This window comes from Lepisosteus platostomus, chromosome 9 (assembly GCF_059453375.1).
Source record: "Lepisosteus platostomus isolate fLepPlt1 chromosome 9, fLepPlt1.hap1, whole genome shotgun sequence".
Classification (NCBI taxonomy): domain Eukaryota; kingdom Metazoa; phylum Chordata; class Actinopteri; order Semionotiformes; family Lepisosteidae; genus Lepisosteus; species Lepisosteus platostomus.
The window spans coordinates 57,742,740-57,758,069 of record NC_142619.1 but is presented as its reverse complement, the minus strand read 5'-3'; the positions used below and the strand labels follow the sequence as shown (position 1 = coordinate 57,758,069).

The window sequence follows — 15,330 nt, the reverse complement described above, 5'->3', positions numbered from 1 at the left end:
GGTCCTAATGATAAGACTTCAGTGATGTTGTCTTACCAGCATCAGAAAGCAGGAAATGACACAACTGTTGGCATTGTTACCACTAACCAAAGATACATTACTCTTATCAATAAACTGGCTTGTAAGGAATATTTTGACAATGAAAGCCAAATACATTTACAGTGCTAAGGAAACGTTTCAGAGTCGTCAAAATAATTATGAGAATTACCGTTTCTTACCATGATTATCCTTGTTAATATCAGACTTCTTAAATAACCAAAAGTTTTTTATCCACCAACTTATGTGTTTATTGAGATGCAATTGTTGATTGAAGTAGTAAAAATGATTTAAAACATTTAAGGACTGAGTTTTGACAGCCCTGTCCTAAATAACAGTCAGAAACTTCTTAAGGATGGTCCTTACCACAGAGGGTAGTGGAAATAAATCATGCCATGGTCAAAAGAAGATTTTAGGAGACTTCAGTAAAGGACTAGTTGATGCTTGAACGTCTGGAGAGGGTTACCCAACCATTTCTAAACATCTGGGGCTCCAGACATAGCTAGACAGGTACTGTAGTCTACAACTGAAAAATATGCAATACCATGACGACTTTACCAAGACCAACCAAGAAAATCATGCAGAAGTCAAGAACCCCAGAGTAATTTAAGGATCTGCAGTGGCCTAATGATTTAATGTCAGTGTTCATTCCTCAACCATCAGGAAAACACTGAACAGGAATGGTTTTCATGGGAGGACAGCCAGAGCCAGGAAGAAATCCTTGCTCTCTAAAAAGAACCTCTATATTTTACAAAAGAACACCTGGACAATCTACACGTGTATTGTAAGAATGTTCTCTGGACAGACAAGTCAAAGTTTGTACTTTTTGTCCACAATTATAAACATGTTTTGGGGGAGAAAAGCAAACACTGCCTTCCAACAGAGGAATCTCATCCGAACTGAGAAGTATAGTTGTGGGAGTTGTAGCAGATTTCAGAAGGTAATCTCAACCCATCTACTGTATACAGTATGTAGCGGAAGATGTGCTGAAAGTGGGTCCTGCAGCAAGAACACATTCTAAACATGCAACCAGATCTACTAAAGAACATCTGAAGAAAAATAAATCCTGCATTTCGGATTGACCAAGTCAAAGTCCAGACCTAAGCCCCACTGAAATGTTACGGCAGGACCTAAAGTGAGCTGTTCATGCAAAGCAGCCCACAAATATCACAGACTTCAAGCAGTCATGTAAGGAGAAATGGGCTACATTTCCTAAAGGCCTATGTAAGAAACTGATGCAGGAAACAATGGCAGGAAACATCTAGTTGAAGTCATTGCTGCTCATGGAGGTGCCACCAGTCACCTTAACAGTGCATATTCAGTACTATTGGATAATACTGCTAATTAAATACTCCAGATGTTTCTTATGTTACTGTGTGATAAATTTAATCAGGTTATCTTTTTTTTATTTCACAGATGTAAGATGTAAGTATGTTTTAGGTCTAAAACATGCAAATAATGCAGGGAGTTCACAAGCATATTCTCAGCGAATAGTAATTAATTCATGTAATTTCTGTAAGTAATTCATTAAATATTTGCAAAACACAAAAACTGGTATTTAATTTTTAAACTATAACTGTTCTGCATATTTTAAGGCAAGATGGTTCTAGAAATGATTCTTATTTAACACATAATCACAAGATCAGTACAACACAGTAAAACACATTTAAATTGATGCTTCTTTTTAATTAAGACCTATGTTTTAATGGCAAAGCTCAAAGAAATACAGAAGTGTACAATTATTATTGGTCTATAAGGAGAATAATATTGATGTAAATACATTATCTGGAAATTTCATATTTCATATTCAAACTGTTTCTTTTTGCTTGAATCTCAAAAGCAGCCTTTTGGAGTAAAGGAATACACAACTTTAAATGAATACCACATAATCTAAATTCTTGTGAAAGTAATTATAGTTATATATTTGCTTTAGAACCCCTAAATACATCTTATTTTAAATACATTCTGCTGAAGACACTCATGACAGTTGAATGATAATGGTAAAGGCAGGACGTGTAATCTGCAGAAATGACAGGCAAAGGTTTCTCATGATGTGAAACACACAGTTAGGCAATGGATTCTTCTGGTAAAGTGAAGCATAAGGCACTGTGACTTGTACATTTATCAATAGACACTATTAGGTTGGATGTGTACAGGAGAAGGGTGGATATTTAATTAGTGATAATATTCTATTATATAGTAATAATACAGTAATATGCAAAACATCTGCAAAGGAAATGAAAGTTAAGTGTAGAATATACAATGGATCCATGCTATTTATACTGAGACCTTGTGATGTCACTTTGTTCCTCTGCATGGCCTTGGTCCTTTAAAAACAGCTTTTAGATTTCTGAGTCACTTAACACAGTTTCCCATAGTGTTAAATGTTGAAACAATTGGCAATCAACAAGGGAGTAGACCTGACAGGTGTTCTGCTAAAAATAAAAATAAAAATCTAATCACAGAAACACAATAACACTGTGAAATACTGTACACCGTTGAAAGGAAGAGGGATTGTGATCTTTGTCCTGTCCAGTGTTCACAGCTAAACATACAAGCTGGTCTAGCCTTTTGAGTACCAGTGAAATGAAACATACTGCAAGTGTAAGTTACATTTTTATTTTAATCATCTCCCTCCCTCTAAATATCTTGTTGACTGTGATTGTTTGGCATCTGCCTCACAATAATATAAAATTGCAAAAATCAGAATCTTTAGCAACTGGACAGCATTTTTTGTTTGCTTTTCATGCACCCCCGTAATATTTATTTGATGTGTGGCTAAAGAAGGCTACTTTATGAACACAGGCAATAAATGATGTGCAAAATCTACAGCAACAGCTAGTGTCAGAACACGAAACAGATAAATGTTATATTAAGAAACTTTGGATTTTGGTGCATAAGTACACATGGATTCTTACTAGAAGCTGTGGCATCCATTGACTTAAATTATCCATTAATAATTTAGGATATTTCCTAGCGATAAATTCTGCAGAACAATTGGATAACTCAGTCACCTCTTCTCACACGTTATGATACACCCATCTGGTGAACAAGCCTGTCACACAAATACACTCACCTGGTGAACAAACTGGTTATACTGATACACCCACCTGGTGAACAAGCCAGTCACATCACTACACGCACCCAGAGAACAAGCTGGTTACACAGATAAACCCACCTGGTGAACAATTTGGTTACACTGATGCACTCACCTGGTGAAAAAGCTGGTTATACTGATACACCCACCTGGTGAGCAAGCTTGTTATACTGATACACTCACTTATACACCAAGATACTCACACAGATACACCCACACAGTGAACAGCCTGGTCAGTTAGTAATACAGTATCTTCTTTTTTCCCAGTGGTAGTGATGTCATATATTTTATCCACAATCAGGATTTTTCCTAAGTTTGAACTAGGAAAACTTTTTACAACACTAAATTATTGGACTAACTGATTAGGTCCATTTGCGACAGGTGCAATCCTTGTTTATAACCCAAAAATAAACCAAAAGAAAATAAATTGATATCATTTTGTAAAATTATTGTATTTCTGTTTGTGTTAGTAGCCTGTCAATTTAGTGGGTCAGGGAATCATCTTCTTCTGTCTTCTTCAACAATCAGTAGAGTAAGTGTTTATATTTACAGTAGATCATACACGTACATGCAATACAAGAAAAAAAAAATTAAGATTTTGAAGTGGAACTGGTACACAGAAGCAAAAATGAAAGATGGCTTGATAAAAGAATGTCGAAAAAGACAAAGAATGTAAAAAATGTTTAAAGGGGAACCTAGATAATGCTTCTAATGTAAAAATCACTCCTGTAATCATTCCATCACTGTGCATTAAATCTCTTGACCTCAGCTCATTATTCATCTAAAACAACACCAAAGCAAGCATAACCAGTTATACTGTATGTCCATTCTTTTACTTTGAATGACACCTCCACAATTAAGCGTATGACTCAATCTAACCCTTTGCATACTTTAACTTTATGGTGAATCACAAGCAGTTGACACAACCAGTTGTCCAACTTCATGCATGATCAGAGGTCAACTTCAACCGTAAAGAGTTCTTTTCAGGCCAGATACTGTTGGTTGCAGATGAGAGGAGGCCATTTTGGTGAAATCAGAAAATAAAAATAGCATGTCCTCTAAGTAATCTCTTTCATTCAATCACATTGAATTATGTTAGAAATTTTAAAAAGATTTAAAATACAATTTAAGATCTGTGATCCCTTTGCTCGTGGACTTCCTCAATCAGTATCTAATGTTGTTTCGCAGCCTCTCGGTATACTAAGACAATCTTCCTGTCTGTCTCTAGTGTTCCTCGCCCACTGTTTTAACCTCCTCTGAGATAAGTTTGGTGTTTACCTCTCACTTCTGGACAATATCTCCTATCCAGCCTGTCTGTCCCCAAGATATTACAGCCACAATCCTCTCGAGTGCAATACCGAAAAAACCTAACCTTCTCTCAACTCAAACTCTCACTGGAGTTTATAACCTTTGAGCTTCACGTTCCCCCGACGGATAACTACAATCTAACTATTCCCCTACCGGGGAATCAATAAAATCCCCTTTGGGATTTAGAACTGGGTGATTTTCACACTGTTAACTGAATTGAGTTGTCTTGCCCCTTTCAGGGATAATGAATCCCCTCCAGGACTCATTACCTGATGTTGTTAACTGACCCCTCGAAGGATAAGAGAGAAAAGGAATCCTAGTCTGTTCCCAGTAGCCTCCATAGTTACAGTAACCATTCTCGGTTGATCCCATTTGGGCAGGTCTGCTCTACCATCTTACTGTAGTTACCTTAATAGCAGACCTGACTGCGTCTATTACTATTTTACACCTTCATGTCTCAGTCTTCTATTTATTCTAGCAACTAACATTACGGCACTAGGACGGATTTCCACTGTGGGCTACTATCTCACATTAGCCCAACGAGACCTGAGCTCTTAACCTCAGTTGAATTCCCCAACCTCCCTCTCCACCCAATGATCTGACTTACCTCCCCTACTCAGAACCAACCCACTTTCGGGCCAAAAACCTTCTGAAACCTATCTACAGTAGGTGCCATTCTTTGGATAAGACAAAACCGAGGTCCTGACTCTCTGCGGTCATTAGAAATTCCAGGGCGTTTCTCGAAAAGAGTAGGGGTGTCACCCTGGTGTCCTGGCCAAATTTCCCCAGGGCTTTTACCAATCATGGCCTCCTAATAACCCTCATCTGTGAATTGGCTTTATCACTCTGTTCTGCTCCCAAGTGATAGCTGGTGTGTGGTGAGCGTTCTGGCGCACTATGGCTGCTGTCGCGTCGTCCAGGTGAGGTTCCACATTGGTGGTGGTGGAGGGAAGTCCCCATTACCTGTAAAGCGCTTTGAGTGGAGTGTCCAGAAAAGCACACCTGTGTCCACACCTTTGAGGATTTTGAATATTTATATCCGTTCCACTCGTAGTTTGTTCTGTTTAAGACTTAAAAGGTTCTTAGTTTGTTCTGCCTGTCAGTGTATGGACAAGCCCAAGAATGCCTCTGGTTGCTGTTCTCTGGACAAATTACTTAATTGACTAATCTGCTGTTACATCTTTTCTCTGCTTGACCTTTGTTCACCAATCTGACTCCAGATAATTCCTACACTTTGACAATTCTCAATCTTCAAGTATGATGTCTTTTATTTCTGGGTCTAACTGCGGGGAGCAGTGGTGCCTGAAATACCTCCAATTTATCCTGTTACATCCTTTTACTGTAAGTCTTGGCCTATGAGATACAAGTACAGCTAAACTACAGTACATCCACTGTGTCAGACTGGACGGATGCAATGATTCATTTACTGCCTCACTAGTCCCCTATTCTCTGATCTGTTTTCCACCTTTCATTTTGTTGTGTTTTTCAATCTTTGTGTTCTAAAATGTTAAAAAACAATCTGGGAAAAAAAGAAGATCGGGACCTGGATGTGTGTTTTTTTTTTATTGAAGTCAATCTGCACTTTATGGAAATTTGGAAGCTTTTTTGTTACTTCTCTTTTTTATGTTTTTGTCATTTGTTTTAGGAACTTTTTGGTTTATTTATCATACCAAAACAGTGAATAAAAATTGACCCACAAAAAAGGAAATGCACTAGTTCAACTTACAATCGATCCAAGCTCACCTAAAAGGTAAGGGGACAGCTGATGCTACCAGATTCACGACAGCTACAGTACAAACACGCCTGTTCTTGACAAATTCGTTATAATAACAACTTAACATCCACAGTTAAGTGCTAATAGGTGGGGCTGCGCACTGGTGGTGGTGGAGGGGGGTCCCCATTACCTGTGTAGCGCTTTGAGTGGAGAAAAGCGCTATATAAGTGTATGCAATTCTTATTCTTATTAATAGTGCTTCTTTCCAGGTGTGACTAATAAGAGAGTCCGAGCATATTCGGCGGGTAAGAAAGGCAGATCACGTGTCCTGAGTTTTGAAACTTTGTATCGATCTTGTTTAATTTTTCCGGTGTCCTTTTTGGTTTCTTCAGTTCAGACATTTGTGCCTGTGCTACAGTTCAGTAGTACTGGCAGGTGACAGCCTACTCACCTAAGCAACATTCCACAGCAGTTTGCTATCACTTCCTTCATTGCATTGATAGGGTCTTTACCGCTGGCATCAGTCAAGTCTCCTCCCCGCCGTGAATGTGAAAGAGACCAAACTCGGCTGCCACAGGAAGAAGCAGGGGGTATGGTCTGCGCTGATACAGGCTGAAACAACTTCTCAAAGTCAGACATTGTCGGAGTGCTGGCATGCAATGGAGAGGGTTTCTGGTTGTGGAGCTGTGTCGCTTCTGCATCGGATGAAGTAAAAAAAGAAAAAGAACTGCGGCACTTTTCCGAAGGCAGTTTGCACCGTTCCTCTGTGGACACCTAATGGTTGCTTAGCGTTGCACGATTATCCGCGAGAGCACGAGCAGGGAATTTCAAAAACCGTATTGATCTCGACTTCAGAAAGGATAAAAAAAAATGAACTAAAATGTCTGAGCACAGATCCAGTTTTCTTCACATTGGGGATATTGTCTCCCTCTACGCGGAAGGCACAGTCAATGGCTTTATTAGCACTTTGGGGTACGTATTTGCTGTGCAGAACTATTATATGCATTTCAAGGAATTTAATGAACTATGAAGTTAAATTATGAATCGCACGGTGTAGCGTTTGTCACATATTCTGTAAGGTTATGATAGATATGATGTTAATGTTGAGAAGACTATCATTTAACATTGTAGTGCACTCGGAACACTTTCTCATGTCATTGGGCCGAAAAGTAGGAAGTAATTTAAAAGTTGTCGAAAAGGCCTGGAGCTCATGCAATGAAAGAAGGAATTGCTTAAGTGTTTTGGGGGGTAAAACGGCTATAGATTATTAGTATTCCATTATATCAGATTACTTTAAATTGTAATGCAAAACTGGTTGTTAATGTAACTGCTCTCCATGTAAACGACGATTTTTGCATAAACCAATGCGCGATATTAACTCTTCAGTGGGCCTTCGGACTTTCTAGAGTTCGAGACGATTTGCGTATTTCTATAGTTCGCAATAAGATGTTTGTACTAGATTTCAGTTTCTGTATTCACCAATATATTGTTTCACAAGATGTCATTTTAGGAATTATGAATGACTTACGTGTGTCTACACTCAATTCCTTGTGACTGTCATTGCATGGTCTACCTTTTCAAACTTTAACACACATCTTAAACTTTAACATTTCTTACATTTTGATTTCACAGCAGAAAATGTGGTAGTCAGCGTTTGGGAAATGAACTCCTCATCTGATTCTTAATTCAATTCCAGCTTTCCAGCAATGGGGACATTTGTTTTAAAGCACACTCCAACATAATGACAGACACTTTAACCAGATAATAAGTCAGTGAAACAGTGTTGGAGTAAGATAAGGAAGAAGATAATTACAATACAGCGTTTGAACTCTTGAGCTCAGTAGTTGTGTTTTCAGAATTGACAACTGAATTTAGGTTGTGGAAGACCGCAGTGTCTAGAAATTATTATAATGCTAAAATAATATTACTTTATTTTATATAGCACCTTTAAAAGTGGCTTCTCAAAGCGCTTAACAGAACAAAACCAAATTTGAGTCCATCGTTATTTGGCAATAAATGATGCATGTCTGATTTTGCAAGTAGACAGTGTTAGGGGTTTTACTCTAGCATCACAGAGGAGGTGTTTTCTGAGTTGTTTTTAATTTGTTTTTAAAAATGAGCCCATTTAAACCAATTATGGTTTATGACTCGCCCAGTCTGGAGTAGCCAGTTGTCTTTGACTCAGTGTACAGTAACAACTCCTGTACCCACACTGCGAGATTGAGAGGGTGCAGGAGGGTCCCCCCTGTCTCTCCCCCGAACCTATGACCATGAAGCCTTCGTTCTCTCCCCATGCCACAAGCGTCTCGGGGACGGGCAGGACATTCACTGCACACTTGCTCAGCCTGGGATGTTGTTGGTGGAGCAGAGAGACCTAGCTGACAAATCCAGAATCTGCCCCTGGTCTGCACTGCCGGTCGGGGAATCCCAATCCCAGTTGGCTCCTGACATGACACCGTCTGTACCATTGAATCCACATGGCCCTCTGAGCCAGGAACTGGTCTGGCTGAGCCACTGGAAATCCCTCTTTTATTCTTTTGCTTAAGAGATCTAAGGAAAGCAATATGTGTTATATTTATTATAGTGGTTATGCATACTAGATTACTCTGGGACTGGGTGCTGACACAAGTAAAATCAGTTTAGTGTAAAATCCGAGCCTTTCTACCTTAAACAGTGTTTTTATCTCTTAATCAGCATGACTACCAGCCCTGTGAGAATCCTCGCGTTTTCGTGGTTTTGTGTTTGGATGTCTTCCCTAGTGATAAGATTCCCCCGAGCTCTCTCCCCCTTCTGAAAGGGCACAGATATGCAGGGAGGGCCCGAGAGATCACTGCCAGCCCCACCTACTGTGATTCCAGTAGTGTGGCTTGTCTAGTGTGAGCTGTTTGAACAGGCTCGGCCTTCCAACGAATGTCAGGCCCACGGCTTTTCTGGATAAGAGCAACGCTGCTCCAGCGACTTTTTGAAGAATGCTTTCCATTGTTCTCTGCCCGCTATGGCTGCTTTCTTCGGTGTCCATATTTCACTTACCGTCAATAAAAACAACATAAGGATAAATTGGTCTCTTTTGTTTAGAATGAAGGATCAAGGATTTTGAGTTTTGTGGAGCAATATGGCTGATTGAGAAAGCAAAACAACACCACCCACAAGGTGTTCCTTTAAGTTGAAATAGTAGGGATTGCCTAAAGCCCCAGAGATGGTAGGCATTTGATTTTCTTGTCCTAGTTCATCTTGCGCACTGAAAATAAGCCAATATCAGTGCACAGTTTAATGGATACAGTGGCTTGCTCTTTACCATTACAATCCAAGAAAAAAGTTTGTTCTGTTACGCAACATGTAAAACCAAGCAAAGACCAGATCATGTCCGATTCATCATTTTATCCTGTTGTGAATCTTGCTTTGAAATCTTCTGTTCCCATGTTCACATTGTGTGGGGAATCACTGTGAGTAAGAAACGCTCTACCTACAGTAGAAGGCTTTTAAGTGGTGCTATGTGAAATGAGGCCTTGATTTGCTCATGCAGTTTATATGTCTGGACCTTGGATTTAAATCACTATCTCAGGCACACCTCCCAGTGCTCAGTCAGCACAGCACAAACTGAATGCTTCGATAATCTTGTGAAATGTGAACGAGTGACCTCACCTTAACTGTCCCCCTTCTACACTCTTCCTCCCAGACGTTTGTGTATTAGTGGATAGGAATTGATCTCAGTGATGTGGTAGCACTGTATGACATAAAAGTAGTTACAAATGAGGGGAGGCCATTCTGTATGTCAAGCTTGTTTGGTAATAGAAGCCCAGTTGTTTTGTGGAAGAAACCAGGGACACCTGGGTGATGTCCACCACTTCTGAGTTGACTTTGTCAATGCTTTTGGGGATTAAAGCTCCAGGTAATGTTTTCTGTCCAAGATTAAAATGGTTTGGTTCCTTCAGCCTGTCAGAGGAGGGTATTCCTATGAGCCCCTCCTCTGGACCATTGGTAGGACACCATTGAACCCTGGAGTTGTATTTATGAGGCCTGCTTCTAATATCAGAAACACTTCTACCACTCCTATGCTTATACTGCTTAATACAGAACTTTGTCCTTCCTCTACCAGAGGCATGTTGGCTTCTTCTTTGGTGAACACCTGAGTGATATTCTTGTTTACTATATTCTTGTTTCTCTTTCATTGTCTGGATATTTCCCACTATTGTCCTGGATATATTGTATTCCATCCTTAAAGTGTCTTTTGCTGTTGTAGTACTAAAAGAACCTAGGGAATGGGTTAAGGTTTATTCCATGCTGAAAACAGAAGAAAAGAAACACAGCACTTCAGCTGTGGAGCCTTCTTCGGGGTTGAGAAAGAGAGGAAAGTCTCTCTTTTTCCCTGATTTTCCTCTTTCTCACACCTGAAGATGGCTTCACAATCGAAACGCTGTGTTTCTTTTCTTCTATTTTCAGCACGGAATAAACCATTTCTTGTTCCTTTGCAGACTACGCATGCTGATGCAGCTTCCTACTAGTATTAAAAGTACTAAAGTACTAAAAGAAAATATCTTAACCTCCACTGCAATATTCCCTTCCACCTCTGTCTGGGCTTCTCCAAAATCATTTTATACCTCAGTTTGGATTTCATTGTACTGCTCGTCCTTAACTGGACATCGTCTTATTTTATTCATTTTCTAAAGAGCTAAAGAGCTTTCTAAAGCTTTTTTGCCTTATATTTTCCTAATAGAAATTCTGTTTTTTTTAACCTTTTGATCTGGATACTACTGGGATAAATTTGGGATGTTGAGCAAACCTTATCCTATTTTACTTCTCCTAAATCCTCTTATTCCTAAAAGTCTGTTTGCCTTAACTCCTGATTTGAAGCAATACAGTTTCAAACTAAATTTCAAAGCCACTTTTAAAGGCGCTTTATAAAATAAAATGTATTATTATTGCTATTTTCTAGACACTGTAGTCAGAACTGCAGTCTTTCACAGCCTAAATTCACATTATGATCAGAGTTCCCTAATGATTCTCTCACCTCCTTTTGTCTTCCTGAATCTCCATTGTTTGAAAGATAAACAAGATATACTGTACAGTATACAAGCATTCCTTCTTGGTGCCCCAACAAACTGGGAAAGAAAATAGTCCATAACCATTTTGGTTTCTTTTGCTAACATTCCTACAGGTCTTTTCCATTCTGTACAGGTAAAGTTACAGTTTCCCATTCTTATTTGTTGGTGGTGTACAGTACAGTAGGTACGCAAGAGAATTGTTGCCAATAGCCAGATTCACAAATAAACCGTTGCATGATGTACTGTAGTATATGGTTTGTATGATTAAAATACATAAGTTATGCTCCCTTGTGTGATAACTAAAGTTCTAATATGTTGGGTTTATGATCATTTCAATAACATTGATCAGCTAAAAGAAACAAAAGTAATCAGGAGCTTATAGTAATCAGTTAAGATAACATGAATCAGCATGAATCACTGCTCGGCATTTGGTGTGCTTGCCCTTATTCATCTTGTGCACTGACAATCCAGTCTTGTGCACAGACAATCTCTCTCTGTCTCTCTGTCTCTCTGTCTCTCTGTCTCTCTGTCTCTCTGTCTCTCTGTCTCTCTGTCTCTCTGTCTCTCTGTCTCTCTGTCTCTCTGTCTCTCTGTCTCCGTGATCAGCACCCCCCACTGTAATGCAATTAAAAACTGGCGCACAACTGGGAGAGTTCATTACTATACAAAAACATGACCATGCTGAGATATGTATGCTGGAAAGTGGGTACTTGAACAGGGGGTAGGGAGAGGCTCACTCACTAGCTAGATTCATTCGTGATCCAAGTCTGTTGTGCGGCTAACTGGAAAGTAACACTTAACAGCCTTCAGCGCAGTCTCATCCTGCTGTGCTCTTCTTCCATCCAAGAAATTGTTGGCCAGGCTGAATCGTGAATAAGCGAATTTGTGAATGTTAAATTCACTGATGTCAAGACCCTACTGTATACTCTGAATACCATACCTTTAGAATGTTTTTGGTAAATCTGATCCATATAGATTCTGAGACACACTTGATTTCTCCAGCATTAGTTCCTGGATACTCTGTGTGATATTTAGCTCAAGACCTCCCACTCGACTATCTTTCCTGTCCTTCCGGAACAGGTTTTTTCCACTAATGTTGCATTCCTCCCCAGTGTTTTTGGTTAGCCTTTTTACTGTGGTTCCGGTAACATCATAATTTTCCGCCGTGGCTGCTGCTTTCTCGTGTAATGGATTTCTAATCCTCCTCACACTTGTGCTAGGAGCAATGTGGACACATTTAAGTTATCATTTCAGGCCTTATTTGGGCAGTAAGATCCAAATGAGTTTGTGATTCTTCACTGCGTTTAAAAGCAGCCACGGGGCTTGTAGTGTTTGCCAGTTTATTCTAAAATATATTTCTGTATACTTGTAAATTGTGATTCTTCATTGCATTTGAGAGCTTTTAGTGTTTGGCACTGTTGTCTAGTTGTTGTGCATATCAATGCAAATAAGACCATCTTTATCTTTTGAAAAATGCAAAATACTTATGATCTGGTTCCTATGTGTTTTAAGGGAATGGTGTAAAGCATGCTTGTCTGTAACTAATTAACTTTGTGTGTTACTCTGCTGGTTTGAAACTTAAGGCTTTGTGTACCTTATCATGTCAGCTTTCAGACCTGATGGGTGAACTTGTATGCCACTCACTGTAATTATCAGAGAAGGGGGTTGGGATTGCAGCATAGGTGGATGGACCATTTATAATGTTTGCACTGTCTGAATGATGTTGAGCATGCAGTACACGCCTCGCTTTTTTGCCAGTCTTTTACAGGCTATTATAGGCTGAGAAAGCATTTGGTTAATTGTGAGATAATGGTCCTGGGAGTCCATTAAATGCATGCATTATTGCCTTTCTTCTCATCAAAGAGGTTACTGATGAGCTCTTTCAGTAAAACTAACCAATCCGTTCTGCAAGGCTCAAAGTTAACCTTTTGAGTGCCCACTCACTTGTTTCTTAAGAGAAGAGGCCACTGCTTGTCTAATGTACTGTATCAGGTGTGCTTTGCCAGTTTAGGCTTTCTCAGTCAGTAAAAAGCTGTAGGGAAAACAAGTTTTAAGACAGTCAGATATGGTGCTTTTATATTTTTAACCATGCAGCTGTATTTTCAGAAGCATTTTAACAAATATTTTAATGTATTAAACTCTTAGATTTGGTATATTAAAAACAAATTCATGATTTTCTGAATTCCTCAACTCTATGGAGCTGAAGCACGGTATTTAATTTAATCATTGTATTTTGGTTCATGGCTCATTTTAAAGCCTTATCCTTCAGAACATTTGATTTTCACCTCTTGTCTAATGGGCAATTACTAACACTGGGTTTCCGCCTCTACACTGTAGAATCCAGCGGGTTGTCTGTGTCTTTTTAAGTTAAAATCGGCTCTGCACTCAGGAGAAAAGTTAAATAGATCCTGTAAAGTTGAAGCTGTTTCCATAGTAAAGAAATGTGGAAAATCTGTTGGACTCAGAACACTAAAGTCTGAACTGGGAAGCCTTGTGGTTGAGTAAGGTTGGTTTACTGAGTTTACTCATAGGTTTAAGACCACCCAAGGGCTTCATGGCATGCTAATGTCAATAAGGATGACTTGGTCACCCCGTGAGTCCTTAATAACGTTGGATTGTCACATCTAGATAGATGAAGGAGCAGCAGATATTGATAATCTATAGGCCTTTGGGAAGTCACCCATGAGTTTTGTGTTTGAGTACGTCCAAAGTCTCTGTAAAGCAGGTGCCATGAAACCTCAGTGCTCTTATCTCCCATCACTTTGCCTCCGCTGAAACATCACCCTTTTCCGGCTCCCTGGTGCAGTCCGTGCTGGTTTGCTGAAAAACTGAAGGATGTCCTTCCTCTTCCTCACAGGTTCTCAAACCTTTTTTGTTGGCCCTCTTTAAAAATGAGTTCAGGCTTTGAAGACTTCCCCTCACACACAGTTTTCAGGAATAATTACACGGGACGTAACAAATTCTTTTCTGAAAACACACCTTACCTTTTATAAGATGGAGTCGCCAGTGAATTTCTTGATTATCACAACATTGTCCAGCTTGTGGCGATAATCAGAACTTTGTCCTGACTTTGTATACAGTCTCTGAAGAGCTGTTCTCCAATCAGCTTTCCTCAGTGTTTGAGTTCAGGATAATCCACTTCATCAATGGAAAGTAAGCCAGAGGCTAGGGTTAGAGTCGCTTCTTCAGAACAGCATCACACAAGATGTGAACCCAGTCGTCTTGGGCTTTTAAGTTAAGGTTGGAATTTGGAGATAACTGGTATTTGAAAAAAAAAACAAAAAAAAACAGGGTAGTTATTTTGTCCTGTTTGTAATAACAATGCTATATACTGTATTATCACTCTAGTTTTAATTATAATGTCTAAGATAAAAACCAAGAAGGAACAATCAACAGAATCCAATCATTTGGATTCTGAATCATGCCATGCTGGAAGTAGTATTACTCCATATTTTACCTTTATTTACGCATTATGTGTGTAACGCACAACCTCCAGGTGAAAACCAGTCACTCAGAACTTCTAAAAGTAATTACAAATGAACAGTAGTTCCAAAATGAAAAGCTATAAAAATGGGATAAACGAGGGGCAGGGTAAGCTGTTCTTTCTTACAGTTAACATGTTTTTAAAGATCAGAGTTTTATGGATGCTTTGATTGGAAACCTAAATCACCGTGAAAAAACAAGTTCTGGTCTCAGTTACTGTGTTTTTGATTCAATTAATATCTTTATAAAATTCTAGTGTCTTACTCAAACATTCAGGAAATTTCATATTCTTCTAAACTACAGTATACACATTCACACAGGTTAGAAAATTAAAAACATAAGAAAGGGCTACAAATGAGAGGGATCAGTTTGGTTTGCCCAGTTTGTTGGTTTTCTGTAACTAATTGATCTGAAGATCCCATTCAGTTGTTTCTTGAAAGATGTTTCAAGATAACCTGTTCCCCCTACGCTTAGCCCTTGGTGTGTGACAATGGCTCCTGTTCTCAGTTTTAAAAGAGCAGCAATAGATGCAGCTCTTGAAATATAAAAAATAAAAACAGTTTTGCATTTACATTTACCTTGCCTGTATTGAATGTGCTTGCTTGGAAGAGGACTGCAGACCTTCTGAAAGTGGATTTTACTTGAGAACG

At 39.1% G+C, this 15,330-nt stretch overlaps 1 protein-coding gene across 2 annotated transcripts in view; it reads left to right on the top strand.

Annotated features, from left to right (window-relative positions):
- Positions 1-6,626: 6,626 nt before the first annotated feature.
- itpr2 (inositol 1,4,5-trisphosphate receptor, type 2) overlaps positions 6,627-15,330 on the top strand; it is a 158,928-nt gene continuing 150,224 nt past the window's right edge. Inside the window, exon 1 of one of the 2 annotated variants that reach the window (XM_088645779.1) lies at positions 6,627-7,127. In XM_088645779.1, the coding sequence (XP_088501905.1) occupies positions 7,036-7,127 (92 nt within the window). In that variant the 5' untranslated portion in view covers positions 6,627-7,035. The remainder of the gene's footprint in view (positions 7,128-15,330) is intronic. The other variant, XM_088645780.1, reaches the window with a different exon arrangement.